The 13,666-nt window shown below is 27.9% G+C and overlaps 1 protein-coding gene across 5 annotated transcripts in view; it reads right to left on the bottom strand.

Moving 5' to 3' along the window:
- Window positions 1-13,666, bottom strand: part of TAF1B (TATA box-binding protein-associated factor RNA polymerase I subunit B) — a 32,581-nt gene that overhangs the window by 7,256 nt on the left and 11,659 nt on the right. For all 5 annotated transcript variants that reach the window (XM_016073663.5, XM_071179546.2, XM_071179544.2 and 2 more), the window contains exons 7-10: window positions 11,482-11,612; window positions 9,210-9,306; window positions 7,933-8,065; window positions 2,989-3,142 (exon numbers count right to left, since the gene is read on the bottom strand). In XM_016073663.5, coding sequence (XP_015929149.2) covers window positions 2,989-3,142; window positions 7,933-8,065; window positions 9,210-9,306; window positions 11,482-11,612 — 515 coding nt within the window. The remainder of the gene's footprint in view (window positions 1-2,988; window positions 3,143-7,932; window positions 8,066-9,209; window positions 9,307-11,481; window positions 11,613-13,666) is intronic.

The raw sequence follows: 13,666 nt of genomic DNA, 5'->3' as shown, positions 1-13,666 counted from the left end.
TGAAACATATGATTAAAAAATAAAATTGAATTATTCTGTAGTTTACTTAAAACTTTTAAAAAATTTGGAATGAAAACAAATGGGATATAAATATTTATTGGATGAATTAAGATACTTCAAGCTTTGATTTAATGAAAAATTTTTTAGAATTTTTGAACGAATTATTTTAGAATATATATGTAACACTAGAAAGGGAAGGGCATAGAATTGCTCAGTTTTAAGCATTGAACTTAAGAAAGATATAACTACAATAAGATAATATAATATAAGATAATATAAATAGGATAAGATTGATAAACTATGTGATTAGATTTTTTTCTTTTTTTTTTAATTAGATGTTATGCAGACACTTTCAACTAAAAAGTAATGAAAGTCTAAAAGATTTGTTGATTTTACAAAAGTTAGTGATAATTTTTCCTTTCAAAAAATAAAATCTTAATAGATAAATATCCTGATACCTTTAAGAAAGTAGAAAGACCTATCAATAAACAACAAATTGAATGAGCTTAAAAAAAAAAAAAACCTGGTTGTTTAAAGCAACGATTTCTTCTTTTTTTCATTTCATTAAAAACAAAAGGTTAAATATTATTTTAAGCCCTAAGTATAACATAATTAAACCATAAAAAAACATTTCACAGATATCTTTTTTAATTATTGATTAATATTTTGAATAAAAAATTCAAAAATATTCACTTTTGTTTCATAAATATTTGAATATGATAAAAAAAAGTAAAACTAAAATTTTTAAATAGGCTTATTTATTGCTTTTAAACTTAATTATTGCTTCAACAAGCAAATAAGCATTTAATATCTAAATGTTACTTTAGTAATGAAAGAAGAAAAGTTTCCCCCTTAATAGTTAGTATGATAGTGATAGATGAAAATGTCATATATCAGCATTATTTACATTAATGTCATTATTTGGTAGCATACATTTTGTGACATTTATGTCAATTAATTGTTGAGAAGAAATTTTATTTTTTTATACAAATTACATAAATATTATACAAATTTCAATATAATAACATTTAAACATAAGAGTATTTAATCGTAAAATAATATTTAAAACTGAAAAGGGAACAAATATAAACACATGGTTGCATAAATAAAAAGATATAAAATAAAGATAAATTTTAGTTCTAAAGGTTAGCGGACCCCCCCCCCCTTTTGTTATTTATTTTAACAAAATGGGACTTTAAATACAACAATATTCTTATTGTTGTACTGCAACGTTAAATAAATGTGAGAAAAAAAAACTTCTAAATGAATTTTGAATATTGTTTCTTAAACCGTTTTTTCTTTTAATTTTATTTTTTAAATATAGTATAAAAATTTGCAATTTAAAAATATTATAATAATGAATATAAACATACTTCATATACACAATACAAATTTGTTTACCCTAGTAATGAAAATTTGCTCACTTAAATTTATCTTAAATATGTATTTTTGATGAAACTTATCTAAAAATAGAAAAATTATGCTCATTTAGAGTAATACACATTCCTATTAGTAATTAAACTTAAAAACTTATAAATGAAAAATTTACTTACAATTTGGATTAAAAAAAAATATTTAGTTTTAACAGTGGAATAAACCAGCCAACCTTGCTTCATAATAAATTAAAGTCAAGACAAAAGTTAATAAAAAGCAGTGATATCAAGAAATGCTAACATTAGATTAAAGTTCTCAGTTAACAGAACCCTTTAAGTAATAGCTTTCTATGGTTCCTTTAAAAAGCATGCTAAATTTGTTAAATTGGCTTAAGTTTTAAATTTTAGTATTACTCCAATAAAAATTTATCTTGTTTCAGATCAGTCCCCATCTAAGAAATTTCAATAATGCTTGAAACTAGTTTTCAACTCTTTTTATGAATTCTAGAGAATACACATCAAAAAGAAGATAGAAGACAAAGCAGTAAAAATTTGTAAGTTTCTGTAAATTAAATTTTTAAGTTTTCTTTAATATAGAGATAGTGCAGATCATCAAAACAACCAAACACTATCTTAATTTATATTGAACTTTAAATAAAGCTTAAACATCTTTAAAAGCAAGATCCAGTATGATAAATATATCAATATTTTACTTAATCAAGTATTTGGCAACCAAGAATTTTTTGTAATTGTTTACAGTTAATAAGTGTAAAAATTAAATTTAAATGTTTTAGTAAATGTAAAATGTTTTTGAAATTTAAACGAATTTCTTCCAATTCAAAAAATTAATTTGAACGACTTATCTTAAAAATTTACATTGCAGTTGGCATTTGTTAAGCCTAATAGGTTATATGGAAATTTTTGTACTAAATGGTAAGTTAATGGCTACTCTTTATCCCCAAATTAAAAACTGACATAAAATGATTCTAAAATAAAAAGAGTTATTTATTTAATTTGAAACTTACCTATGAAATTAAGCTTAAATATTCTGAGTCACACAATCTGTGCATATCAATTCAAAGCTCAGTTGAGTCTAATAATCATGCTAGAATTTTATGTCAAATATGGACTAGAAATTAATCTTTAATTTCATTTCTAAAGTTTCATCGTTTCCCCCTTTCTTTTCTTTAAAATTGTATACTTTTTTTTTTTTTTTTTTTTGGTTCTATGATAACTTCTACACTTTAAAATTGTATCTTTCTTTTAAAAATTTATCCCACAAAATTTAATTCTCAGAATAAAAAAAGTAAATTTTTTTTTTTTTTTTTACCATAGGAAATTGTGCAGAGAAAAAAAAAGAAGTTTTCTGCAGTTCCAGTCTTTAGACGTCCGTGCTAAAGCTAGAGTTTCGCCTGATTAAATAAGAGCAACATCTATCCAATGAATAAAAGGTGTTTTACAAGCTTGCAATTTCATAAAAAAGTTTTTTTCTTAGATTATAAATATGGTTTTTCTCACAATATAAATTTTTTGATTTCAGTTATTGAATACAGTAGAACTAGAAAATAACTAATCAAGAAATATTACACAGTTGATGACAAATACTTCAACTTACACTTCAAACTTTCCATCAAGAACAAATAACATCTTTAAAGCCACCATCACAACAGACAACGCTTGAGCTTCATAGGGAGGAATGTACCGTAATTTATGCTCAGGTTTTTGATTTATTTTGTTAATAAGAAATTTCAACACTGGTATTAGATCACCTTTTAAGACAATAAGAACACTTTAAGAAACATACATTTCAAATTATAAATTGTTAAGAGAAATCAAGTCCAAGTTTTATAACTATGAGAGCACTATGGTTAGCACTTATGAGCACTGCTAGAAAAAAGTACATTGGCATTATTTATTTGAGCTAATACAAAGAACATATAAGCCTAAAACAAAGGAAAGTTTTTACAGCTTTCTATGTCAGATTGTTCTAGAAAAAATAGATTACAACATTCATGATCTATGTTGCATTGAGAAAACAAATGGATATTATAAAATAGCACTTTATTGCATGAAAATGAAACTTTATAAATAAAATTTTAAAGTTAAAGAAAAAAGTATGACATAAAATTTTTTTAGAACACAATGGAACAAGGCTTTGAGTGACATTTCCTGAGAATTTAAGGAGCTCTTATCATTTCGGGGAAATCAGCAAGGTGTTGATTTCAAAACCCACACACACACAAAAGAAGCTTTATATGTACAGCTGAACATGATGTGTTTTAAAACTAAAAATAAAACGAATTTTCAGAATATCAAGTGATACTTTTTCGCATTACACTTTTTATTATGAAATTTTTTAAAACAAAATTCGAATATTTCACTTAGAAAACCACTATGGTTAAAAATAAACTTTAATTTTTTTTCTTTCTTATTTAAAATGATAGCAAGTCATTGAACTATGGAAGAATTCTTTCTTGAATAGAATTTAGTAATTTAACAGGGTTCCCACTCTATGATGAGATTGAAATTCAAGGACTTTCCAGGACTTTTCAAGGACCTCAACAAAATTTTCAAGGACCTTAATCTAAGACCAATTTTAAAAATTATTCTCTTCTATTTCACTAGAAGCAACAATGCTTGTTGTGGCAATAATTAATTTCAAATATAATACCTAAATGCTTTCCCTATATAGAGAGAAGAGAGTACATGTATTATGGACTACCATTTATATTTTTTTAAAAACAACCCTACTGGTTTTACATATTAATTCACAAAATCATTTTCAGCACAATCTATAACTAATGGTAATGAGGTGTTAATGGTGAAATCCTTTAATCCTGTGTATTTCCACGTGAAGGCTGCATGAAAGACAGAGCTAAATCTTAGGTATTCCATATTCCATGACTATTCCATAACCCCCTCCTCTCCTCTATTAAACATCGTTTCTGAAATTATAAAATTAATTCATCCATAATTTACACAACCTTCTCTAAATGTTATGCAGCAACAATTCTTTCTGAAAATAAAAATTAGAAGGAACATATCCCATTTTCACCATGTCTAACATAATTCGTTATGTGTAATCCACAACTGCCAATGAATATGACCTGGTGTGAATATTTCTCTTTTAATTCACACTGAAACTTCTCCTAGAATTTCAAATTGACATAGGGTTCATCCATGGATAATTGAAGTATTTTAGAGAGCTTTTAACCATCATCCATGCATTTGTAAAAAGAGGACAAAATATTTTCTGCAGTTTCATGATCCATAAATTGGGAGGTAAGATACTTAGTGCAAACTTTATTATCAATTCCTTACCATAATGTCCATCTGCTTAGATTGTAGAGACTGATTTAACGTCTCATCAAAGAGTACAGTGTAGCAATCAACATTCTTCAGCTCATTTATAAGAATCCATTTGAAGTATAGTGCCAATCCAAAGGAGCCCAAATAGGCTCACTTTGTGGCACTACAAGAAAATTGTCTCGCTATACAGCTATCAGCAAACATTTTGGAGAACAATTTACTAATCCCTTCAATGGAGTTATATGAATAATTACTAGTGATGCACTTCAGACTCCAGAGAATTTCAGCATCAAGCACATTCCTTTTGACCAGATAAGAAGACAATGTTACCTCGGCCACTAAAGTTTCTGTTTCACTTGGGGCACACGATGTTGAAGGAGTATTTACACCAGATGAATTAGATGCTGATGTCTTTGGAAAAAGAGAACTCAGGGCATGAGACTGCTTTTTTGTTTTACCTTTCTTTCATGTGTGATTTCAGAGCAGATTCTTCCATTTTTTGCGATATCGATCTCCTTCATGCATAATCGGCACTTGGCTCTGAACTTCTTTTCAGGCATCGATAAAATCCATTCTTTATAAGCTGGATTAGCCATCCATTGGGGATTAAAATAGCACTTCCCAGGCATAACTAGTCTAAACTACGTAACACAAATACGAAGCCGTGCCTTTGCGAATACACGTTACAATAAAGTTTTGAAATGACGCAAACGTAAGGACAAGTGTGTATGGTAAAACGGCAAATTTATTGAAAACTACAAGGTACATATTGTTACGAAATTCGAGAGTATTCCAGTTTCGATAAGAAAAAAGATCTAAGCATATGCGACAGAAGATGAAGTGGAGTCTCGCCCCGGACGCATTGATTGTCTGCTGTGCTCCGCGCGCTTGGCAGACACCAAGATGCTAGGCCCGGTTAGAAACGGTGGCATTTAAAACCACATGAGAGAGCTCGGGAACAAAACATAACGAACGAGAAAGATCCGCGGGTGTTTTATAAAAAGGGCCGCCGGCAGTATTGGACAAATTCAAGGACCTAAGACGTTTTTCAAGCACTTTCAAGGACCTAAATTTAGCACAAAAAAATTCAAGGACCTAAGACGTTTTTCAAGCACTTTCAAGGACCTAAATTTAGCACAAAAAAATTCAAGGACTTTCAAGGACCGTGGGAACCCTGTTTAAGCATACCAAATGATCAAAAAATCTGTGGAAAAAGTCCTTTTTTTTTATATGTAATGTTGCTTCCTACCCATATAGCCAAGCTGCAAATGTGAAAGGAAAAAAAAAATGGATGTCAATCAAATGATTATATCAAATCAAATGATTACAGTAAACTGTTATGTAAGAAATCTAAAATAAAGATAAATGGTTTTTAATACAAATTGCTAATTTTGGTTTTTCTTAGAAAATTGTTAATAAAAGTTTGTTCGTAACATTTTTCATTTAAAGTAGATTTCAATAATAAAATTTCCCTTAATTGACACCAGATTTACGAGCGAAAATAAGTTTGAATTTTTTTACACCATTGAAAAATCCAAATGTTCTACGTGGGTATATAGATAAATGTTTAACAATATGCCTGCAGTACAAGGTTTGATTTGCAAATCATTTCTATATTCTTTTAATCAAGACCACATCTGTGATTCAAGTCTAAAACAATGTGAATAAAGTAAAACTTGAATAAAGCATAAATAAAGATACAGTTTTCTATATCTTCATTTGCGCGTTATTCACAATGTTTTGCTGTATTCCAAATTAGTAAAACCTCTAATCTATTCTTACTTGGATCTAAAATAAAGTGCCTAACATTAATCCATGCAATATAATAATAATTTATTTTCTTTAAATGATGTCTGTCTAAATATATTATTCTCATTAATTTTTGTTTTAGGATAGAAAAAAGTTACTGTAACAGGTTACAAATTTGAAGGAAAACAAATCATTGCTACTGGCATATGCCACTGAAGAGTTCTGATTTTTTGAAGTATTTCTTTTAATTCCATTGTTGTTTTTGTAGCAAATTCTATAACAATATTTCTTTTCACACTCATAATTATTTGCAATTAGCAAGGGAAGTTTTTTTGAGCTAAGGACCAATATTGTCAAAACAACACAGCATAAGGGTAGGTTTTGTTTGAGTAAAATGGAAGTGGAACAACGTTCTGACTGTCTTGTTTTCTAAAAACGACTCAACTTCACAAAAATCAAAAAATATATTATTTCAATTGACCCCTTACTACAGCATTGGGCTACATGTTTTTCACAGTTGATGCGTTTCTTTATATTTGCCTTAGCAGAGAGTGCCATATTGAAATGCACAGATCTTTTACCAGTATATTTTTTATGACAGAATCAGCCAAAATTACATAAAGTCATGTATTTGAAACTGTTGTGACTTCTGCAAGTTCAGAAAATAATTTTTTAAAAAATATTATGTCTTTAAGATTAAAAAGGATAGTGCACGCCTTATTTTATCTAGAAAAAAAAATAATAAATAAAGAATAATTAACAATAACATGCTTAGAATGATTAAACAAGTGTTACTAACAGTATATATATATATATATATATATATATATATCTTTTGTGGTTTTTTGCAAGTAAGAATATTGTTTTAATTTCGATAAAATTAAATACTTTTCAAGTACCCTATCACAGAATTCAAGGACTTTTTAGAATTTTTATTTCTTCCAAAAAATTCAAGGTTTTTCAACAAAAGTGTTTACCAAGTTAAACATAAGAAACTTTTCTAAGAATGAGAAAATAGCTGTGGTGAACCCAGATTTGAATCCTAGAGATGGCTGATCGACAAAATTCTGCACCCCACTTGCATCGACCAAAAATATCCTCAGGGTAGACAGATCATAGACTCCTCTTGCTGCCAAGCTAACTCTGGGAATTTTTACCATCCATGTAATGCAAATGCGGGGTAGTTCCATCAGTCCTTCCAATACTTCATCCAGGAGTTCCCTTGTCTTCAGAATTGGTTTCAAAATCATAAGGCTACAGAGTTGAACATTGATAGTCAGAAGCTGAAAATCAGGTGGACTGTTCAATGACTGTTATAAAATGAAATGGGCAAGACATTTTTTGGCTATGCATCTAAGATTGTGACAGTTGTAATTTGTTCCTTCTAGGACAGGTTTTCTTTGATGCTCTTTTTCCCACAATAACGCATTGTTTTGCAAAAGTTACTCATACAAAACTCAAATTAGGCAATAAAAAGATTAAGTAAAACAAAAATACTAACGTGGTAAGTTAAGATCTTTTACAAAACGTATGGCAATTGGTAGAAGAGGAGGCTGTTTAAACTTCGGCAATTGAAGAAATTTGATTAGTTTGGCAGATGTCGATGAAACTTCTTTTATGTCAAGAGAATGCCACTAAATAAACATAAAAAAGTTAATAAAAGAATCAATAGTATGCAATAAAGAACAGTGGTGAGTTCTCAGGGACACATAATTCACAATCAAAATCACTTGAAGAATATTTTTGCAACTTAATATCAGTATTTTTCATTAGAAATAAATGACAATTGTTAAAAATAACATATTTTTGAACTATATTTCTTTATGGGAGCACTATCATTTCATATTATTTGTTGTTATTTTTAAGTTATGATAAAGCTAAAATTTAATTTTTAAATTCTTTCACATACACACAATTCAGTTTTAGTGATACTCGTGTTTACCTTTCCTTTAAGGAAGTATTATTTCTAATGTAAATAAAATCAGCATTATAAACTAATACATATCAAAAAGAATATTTTGTGTCATATTTAAAAAAAAAATCACTAGATTTAATTATTTAAGGGCAATTGATAGACATTGGTTTTAACTGCTTGTTGAATAATTACTCAAGCAACTGCTAATAGATTTTTTTTTCGTAATCAAATAATATTTTCTTCCAATGAATTATATCTCTAAATAAGAGATTTACGCTATTTTAAATAGAGATTTGCTTTTGGCAAAAAAAAAAAATGACCTTCGGGTTCGTAATTTATTAAAATCTAGCGGAATTAGTGAAAAAAAGCTATTAATTTTATACACTCTTTTTAGATAACAGATAAGAAAACCTTTTATTGGAACTTTTTTCTTGGGTTTGATTCTTAACACTTTTGGTATAATACTTTTTGACACTAGATTTTACTTGTGTATTTATCTTTAAAAATATTTAAGTAAAAATTAGATTACATGAAATATGACATGTTTTTTCATGCACGGGTTGTCTTTTTAAAAGTCTAAACCTCTCTAGTTTTCAAGTCTCTAAATATGATTAATGTTTCTCCATTTTTGAAAAAAAAATATTTACTTTTCGCACCAGTTTTTAAACATTATTTATTCACATTTACAATACAGCCTCATTGAAAATATGCAAGTTGGAATACAAAATAATTGACATAAAATCACAAGCATTCAAATAATAAGAATTATACGCTTAACGAAAGAAAAAAAAAACAGTATTTTTAACTTTAGGATGTACTGTGCACACAAGCTACCATATTATTTAAATAAAAAATTGATTTACCACTTGTAAATATTTCGCATCATATTTTTGCAACTGCATTGAAGTAGGAAAATGACGAGCAATATCATAGTAAGGCACTGCATCCTCATTTACAAGTCTTTAAAATAAAAGAGAAAAACCAATTAGTTTTAAAGCAAATCACTACTGCAACAGCCCAATGTGGGCTAGGGGGTCATGGAGCTATAGGCTCCACATTTATCTGACTGTCAGTATAATTGTGGCCAGCATTGTCACAATTTCCCTTTTTTTCCCAGACAAACTAACTGGTGCCTATTGATTTGAAGACTGGTGAAGTTCAAGCCGCCACTGGGGATCGAGCCCCCCAGTTCTTCACAATGATAAGCCAGTGTCTTATCATATCTAATAAATCATCTATTTAAAATATCAAAATAAAACTTAAGGTGTTCATAATTCTAATACTAAAAAGCATCAATAGCATTAAAGTCAAAATGACACTAAGTTTGGTAAGAAAGGTATTGGGAAAGAAGATTTTGTGAAAAAGATTTAGTTACATAACTTGTTAGTTAAGAAAATATGGCACTGGGAGATGATAACACATGTAAAAATTAAATATGCAAGTGCAGGAATAAACGATAATGATAGCAATATCTATTAGGAATATAAAAGGCTTTATCTTGTTGGGAAATCTAACTCAACGTGAAGGCTTTGAAAGACAACATATATAAAATGGATTGCGATAAACATTCAAAGAAATTTACAATGTCACTGCATGGGAAATGTAGTGCATCATGTGATATATAAGAAAAGTAGCTGCATTGAAAAAAAGTTTAGCAAAGGGCAAAATTTCAGTAAAGAGTCACGTCGAATAATTTATACCAAGCATTCTTTGTAACTGTTCATGGGTAATAATAGTAAACTATTAGCGCAACAGCACAGTTTTGTTTTATTCATGTCTTTTTCTATTGTGTAGCCCTGCGTAGAATTAAATTTATTTATTATTAAATTTAAAAATTATTATTTTTGCATAGCTCAAAAGTTAAAAAGCTTTACAACCAAACTTTTAAATTATCAATTGCATGATTCTGAGAATTCTTTTTTTCTTACATTTTATAAAAACATTTTGTTCCCTTCAACTGTAATTTCTCCCCTAAAACTATTTTGTGTATAAATTATTATTATTTTTTTTTTATAGTTCACATTCATTGATAAACTGAAGAAATACACTGGATATTCATAAACATACTCTTTTTAATCCCCACAATAATGAAATTCACACATATTTGCACATGCAGGTGCTATTACTTTTTTTGTTGTTTTCGATGTTTTTTTAAAATTTTTTTCTTTCTGTTATTATGTTATGCTATGGGTTTTATGTATTTGAAGCTTATCTAGCTTTCTATGTATTATATATAGATATCAGGGGTGAATGTGAGCCCAACTCAAAAATCCTGAAAATGTTTCGAGTATAATCATTAATGAAGCATTTTAAAAAATTAACGTACTCATAAATTTATATCATTGATATTTTCAAAACATGAAATTCTAAATAAATTACATGCAGCATAATTTAAACTAATAATTATGTATATAAGATTACTTTTATCTCTAATCAAATTTTTTATTCTATCAGAAAAAAAAATATTTCCAAATAAAAGACATGCCAGGTATAAATTCTAGTTCTAATATTTTTAAATAAAATATACAAGAATTTTAATACATAAATGTGATCGATGATTTTGTGAAACTTCTTGACCTTGGATTTCTGGAAATATATATATATCTCTGATATATATATATTATAACAGCATGGTTGAGTGTTCTGGCACACAGGGATTGAGGTAAGACGGCGCTCATAAACACTCTTTATGTCCTATTCTTAGAGATTGGGAGAGCTTCAAATCACACTTTAAAATTGATGTGCTTGAGTACTTAATTTTAAGGAAAGAAATAAAAGATTGTCCCTAACATAGGTTATGTCTTACGGAAAAAGGGAAACATTGGTAATTACAATTGGTCCATTAAATAGGTCAAGGGAATACTTCAATTATTGTGCTTGATTAAGGGAAAAACTTAAAAATGATAATTGTAGCCTTCTTTAATCTTAATTTACAACTAAATAATTGTGAGAACTAGTTTTATTTTGAATAATAAATTAAGGAAATTTAGATAAAGAAATAATAAAAGATTTGTTAAAGTCTATATATATATATATATATATATATATATATATATATATATAAACATTTCTCAGTTTTTAAAAGAAATAAATTTTTTTTTTATCAATTGCAATATCTCTTAAAAATAGTTTTACCTGAATAAATCAAAAAGTAGCATCTGATCCTCAGTATATAAAAGTCCCAAATGACAAAAGGACAAAGTTTTAACAAGAGTCATTTGAGAAACACAATATTTTTGAGATTCAAAAGACCGTCTTTTAAGAGCCTGAAAGAATAGATGCAAAGTTTATAATATGTGGTGAACAAGGACAAGGCATAAAGAACATAGAAGACAAAAAAGGTTACAAGTCTTCTGATTTTGAATAAAGATATAAGGTGAGATCATTTAAAGAACAAATAAGCAAAATTCTTGTTTCAAATTCAAGAACATGAATTTGGTAAATTTTGTTCACAATAAATTTTTATGATGACATGGAACAAGTTCTGATCACACAATCCAATTCTTTTCTCACTTATTGTGTTTAAAAATAAACATTAGGAACTATCTAAAACTGTATTGTTGAATATAAACAGATGCTTCAAATTAAGATAGGATTTACTTGGTGCTAGATATGAATAATGCTAAAAAATATGTATAGAGCTCAATTAATGAACTAGAAAGATTCTTCATCATAGAATTGAAACAACATAATCTATTGTTATCTATAACTATTTATCTATACTATGTCTAATTTTGTGGCATTATTTGCTCTTTACCCACGAGTAATGCACAAATAGCAAATAATGACTGAGGATGCTTCTTATGTTAGAGGCATTATTTGAGCTTTACTTACATTACTTAAGAGCATTACAGAAAATATTACAAGAGGAATAAAACTTTTAATAACAAGACGAATTTCTAGCTACTTTGATAAATTATTTATCTTGCTACTAAATTTTTATCATTAACTCCTTATTTTGCGATAAATATTCCATCGAAAATTAAATACAATCTTTAGTTATCAAAGTTTGTAAAAAGAATCATATAACATTGGAAATTTAAGTTTCAATGGTGCACAAAAAGTTCAGAAGTGCAGCTGAAATGATAAATGATTGCAGCATAAATGATTGACAGTAATTTTAATAGTTTAACAATTCAATACTTTAAATTTCTATTGATTAAATTGAAGATTTTAATTTTTAGGAAAAAAAAAATTCATTTCAGTATTATACTATTTTAATTTGCCAATTTACTACATTAAAAAAGCCGGCTAGGCGGCTCAGTGGGCTGTTTCTCTCTGTTGTGAATATGGCCCACCCTATGAACAGGTATAAGTGACAATGTGGTGTGGGTAGTGTTGCTCGCCTCTGTGACTTAGGTTCATGAGGAGTAAACTGAGTAACATCAAACGAGCAATATTTCTGGCATCTTCAGAGGTGAAGAGCGATAGTTCAGTGCCTGCCGCTATAAAAAAATTAAAGCATACATCGAAATTGGGATTTTAAAAAAAAGCTAGTGAAGGTTTTTAATTTTTTTTTCTTCATCTTTGAATTACTTGCTTTACTTTTTTTTTGCCAGAAATTTAAATCTTGCTTTAATTTCTCAAAAGCAGGATTGAAGATTTTGAAGAAAAAAATTTTACCATTAATATAATTGATTTTTTCTTTTATTTATTTAAATTGGATATTTTTTTAAAGATACTGTAAGAACTTTTGCTAATGATTAGTTAAATTTTATAAATATAATTAAAATATTACAAAAAAAAAATAAATAATAACAATGCATTTTGAACTATATCACTGCTTTAAAAATTGATTCATACATATATTTAATGCATACAAATGTATATACAAATGCATATAGAATGCATCATTATCAACTACAAAAACACACACCAAAATAAACAAATCACATTATTTATTTCACAGATTTCTTTTTTTTAAATTTTTGAAATGTCTAAGTGTGGTGTTTTATACCTTAAAATTTTGAGGAGCATATGGTGCATGTATACATGTATGTATGTGTATATATATATATACATCAGGGTGTCGCCGAGAGATGGAAAATAAGCAGGTTTCAAGCACCAGGGTATACCTAAATATTATTTATTGATACATAATCTTAAAGAGCTAGCATTTAAGTGACACAAAGTCATTGTGCTCCGCAATAAAAGTTAGGGAAAATCTTGCAAAGTAAATTATGCTTTAGGGAATAAGGGAATCTTAGTAATTGTAATTGGTCTATTAAATAGGGCTAGGGAAATAGTTTTTCCCACGTCTTTCCAAAAGTGTCCAACTGTAAAACAATGCATATTTGAATAAAAAATAGATTAAAAGACT

This window comes from Parasteatoda tepidariorum, chromosome 1, assembly GCF_982258835.1.
Source record: "Parasteatoda tepidariorum strain Cologne lab strain chromosome 1, Ptep-v5.0, whole genome shotgun sequence".
NCBI lineage: Eukaryota > Metazoa > Arthropoda > Arachnida > Araneae > Theridiidae > Parasteatoda > Parasteatoda tepidariorum.
The sequence above is the reverse complement of the archived record's forward strand: the minus strand, read 5'-3'. Positions and strand labels throughout refer to the sequence as shown.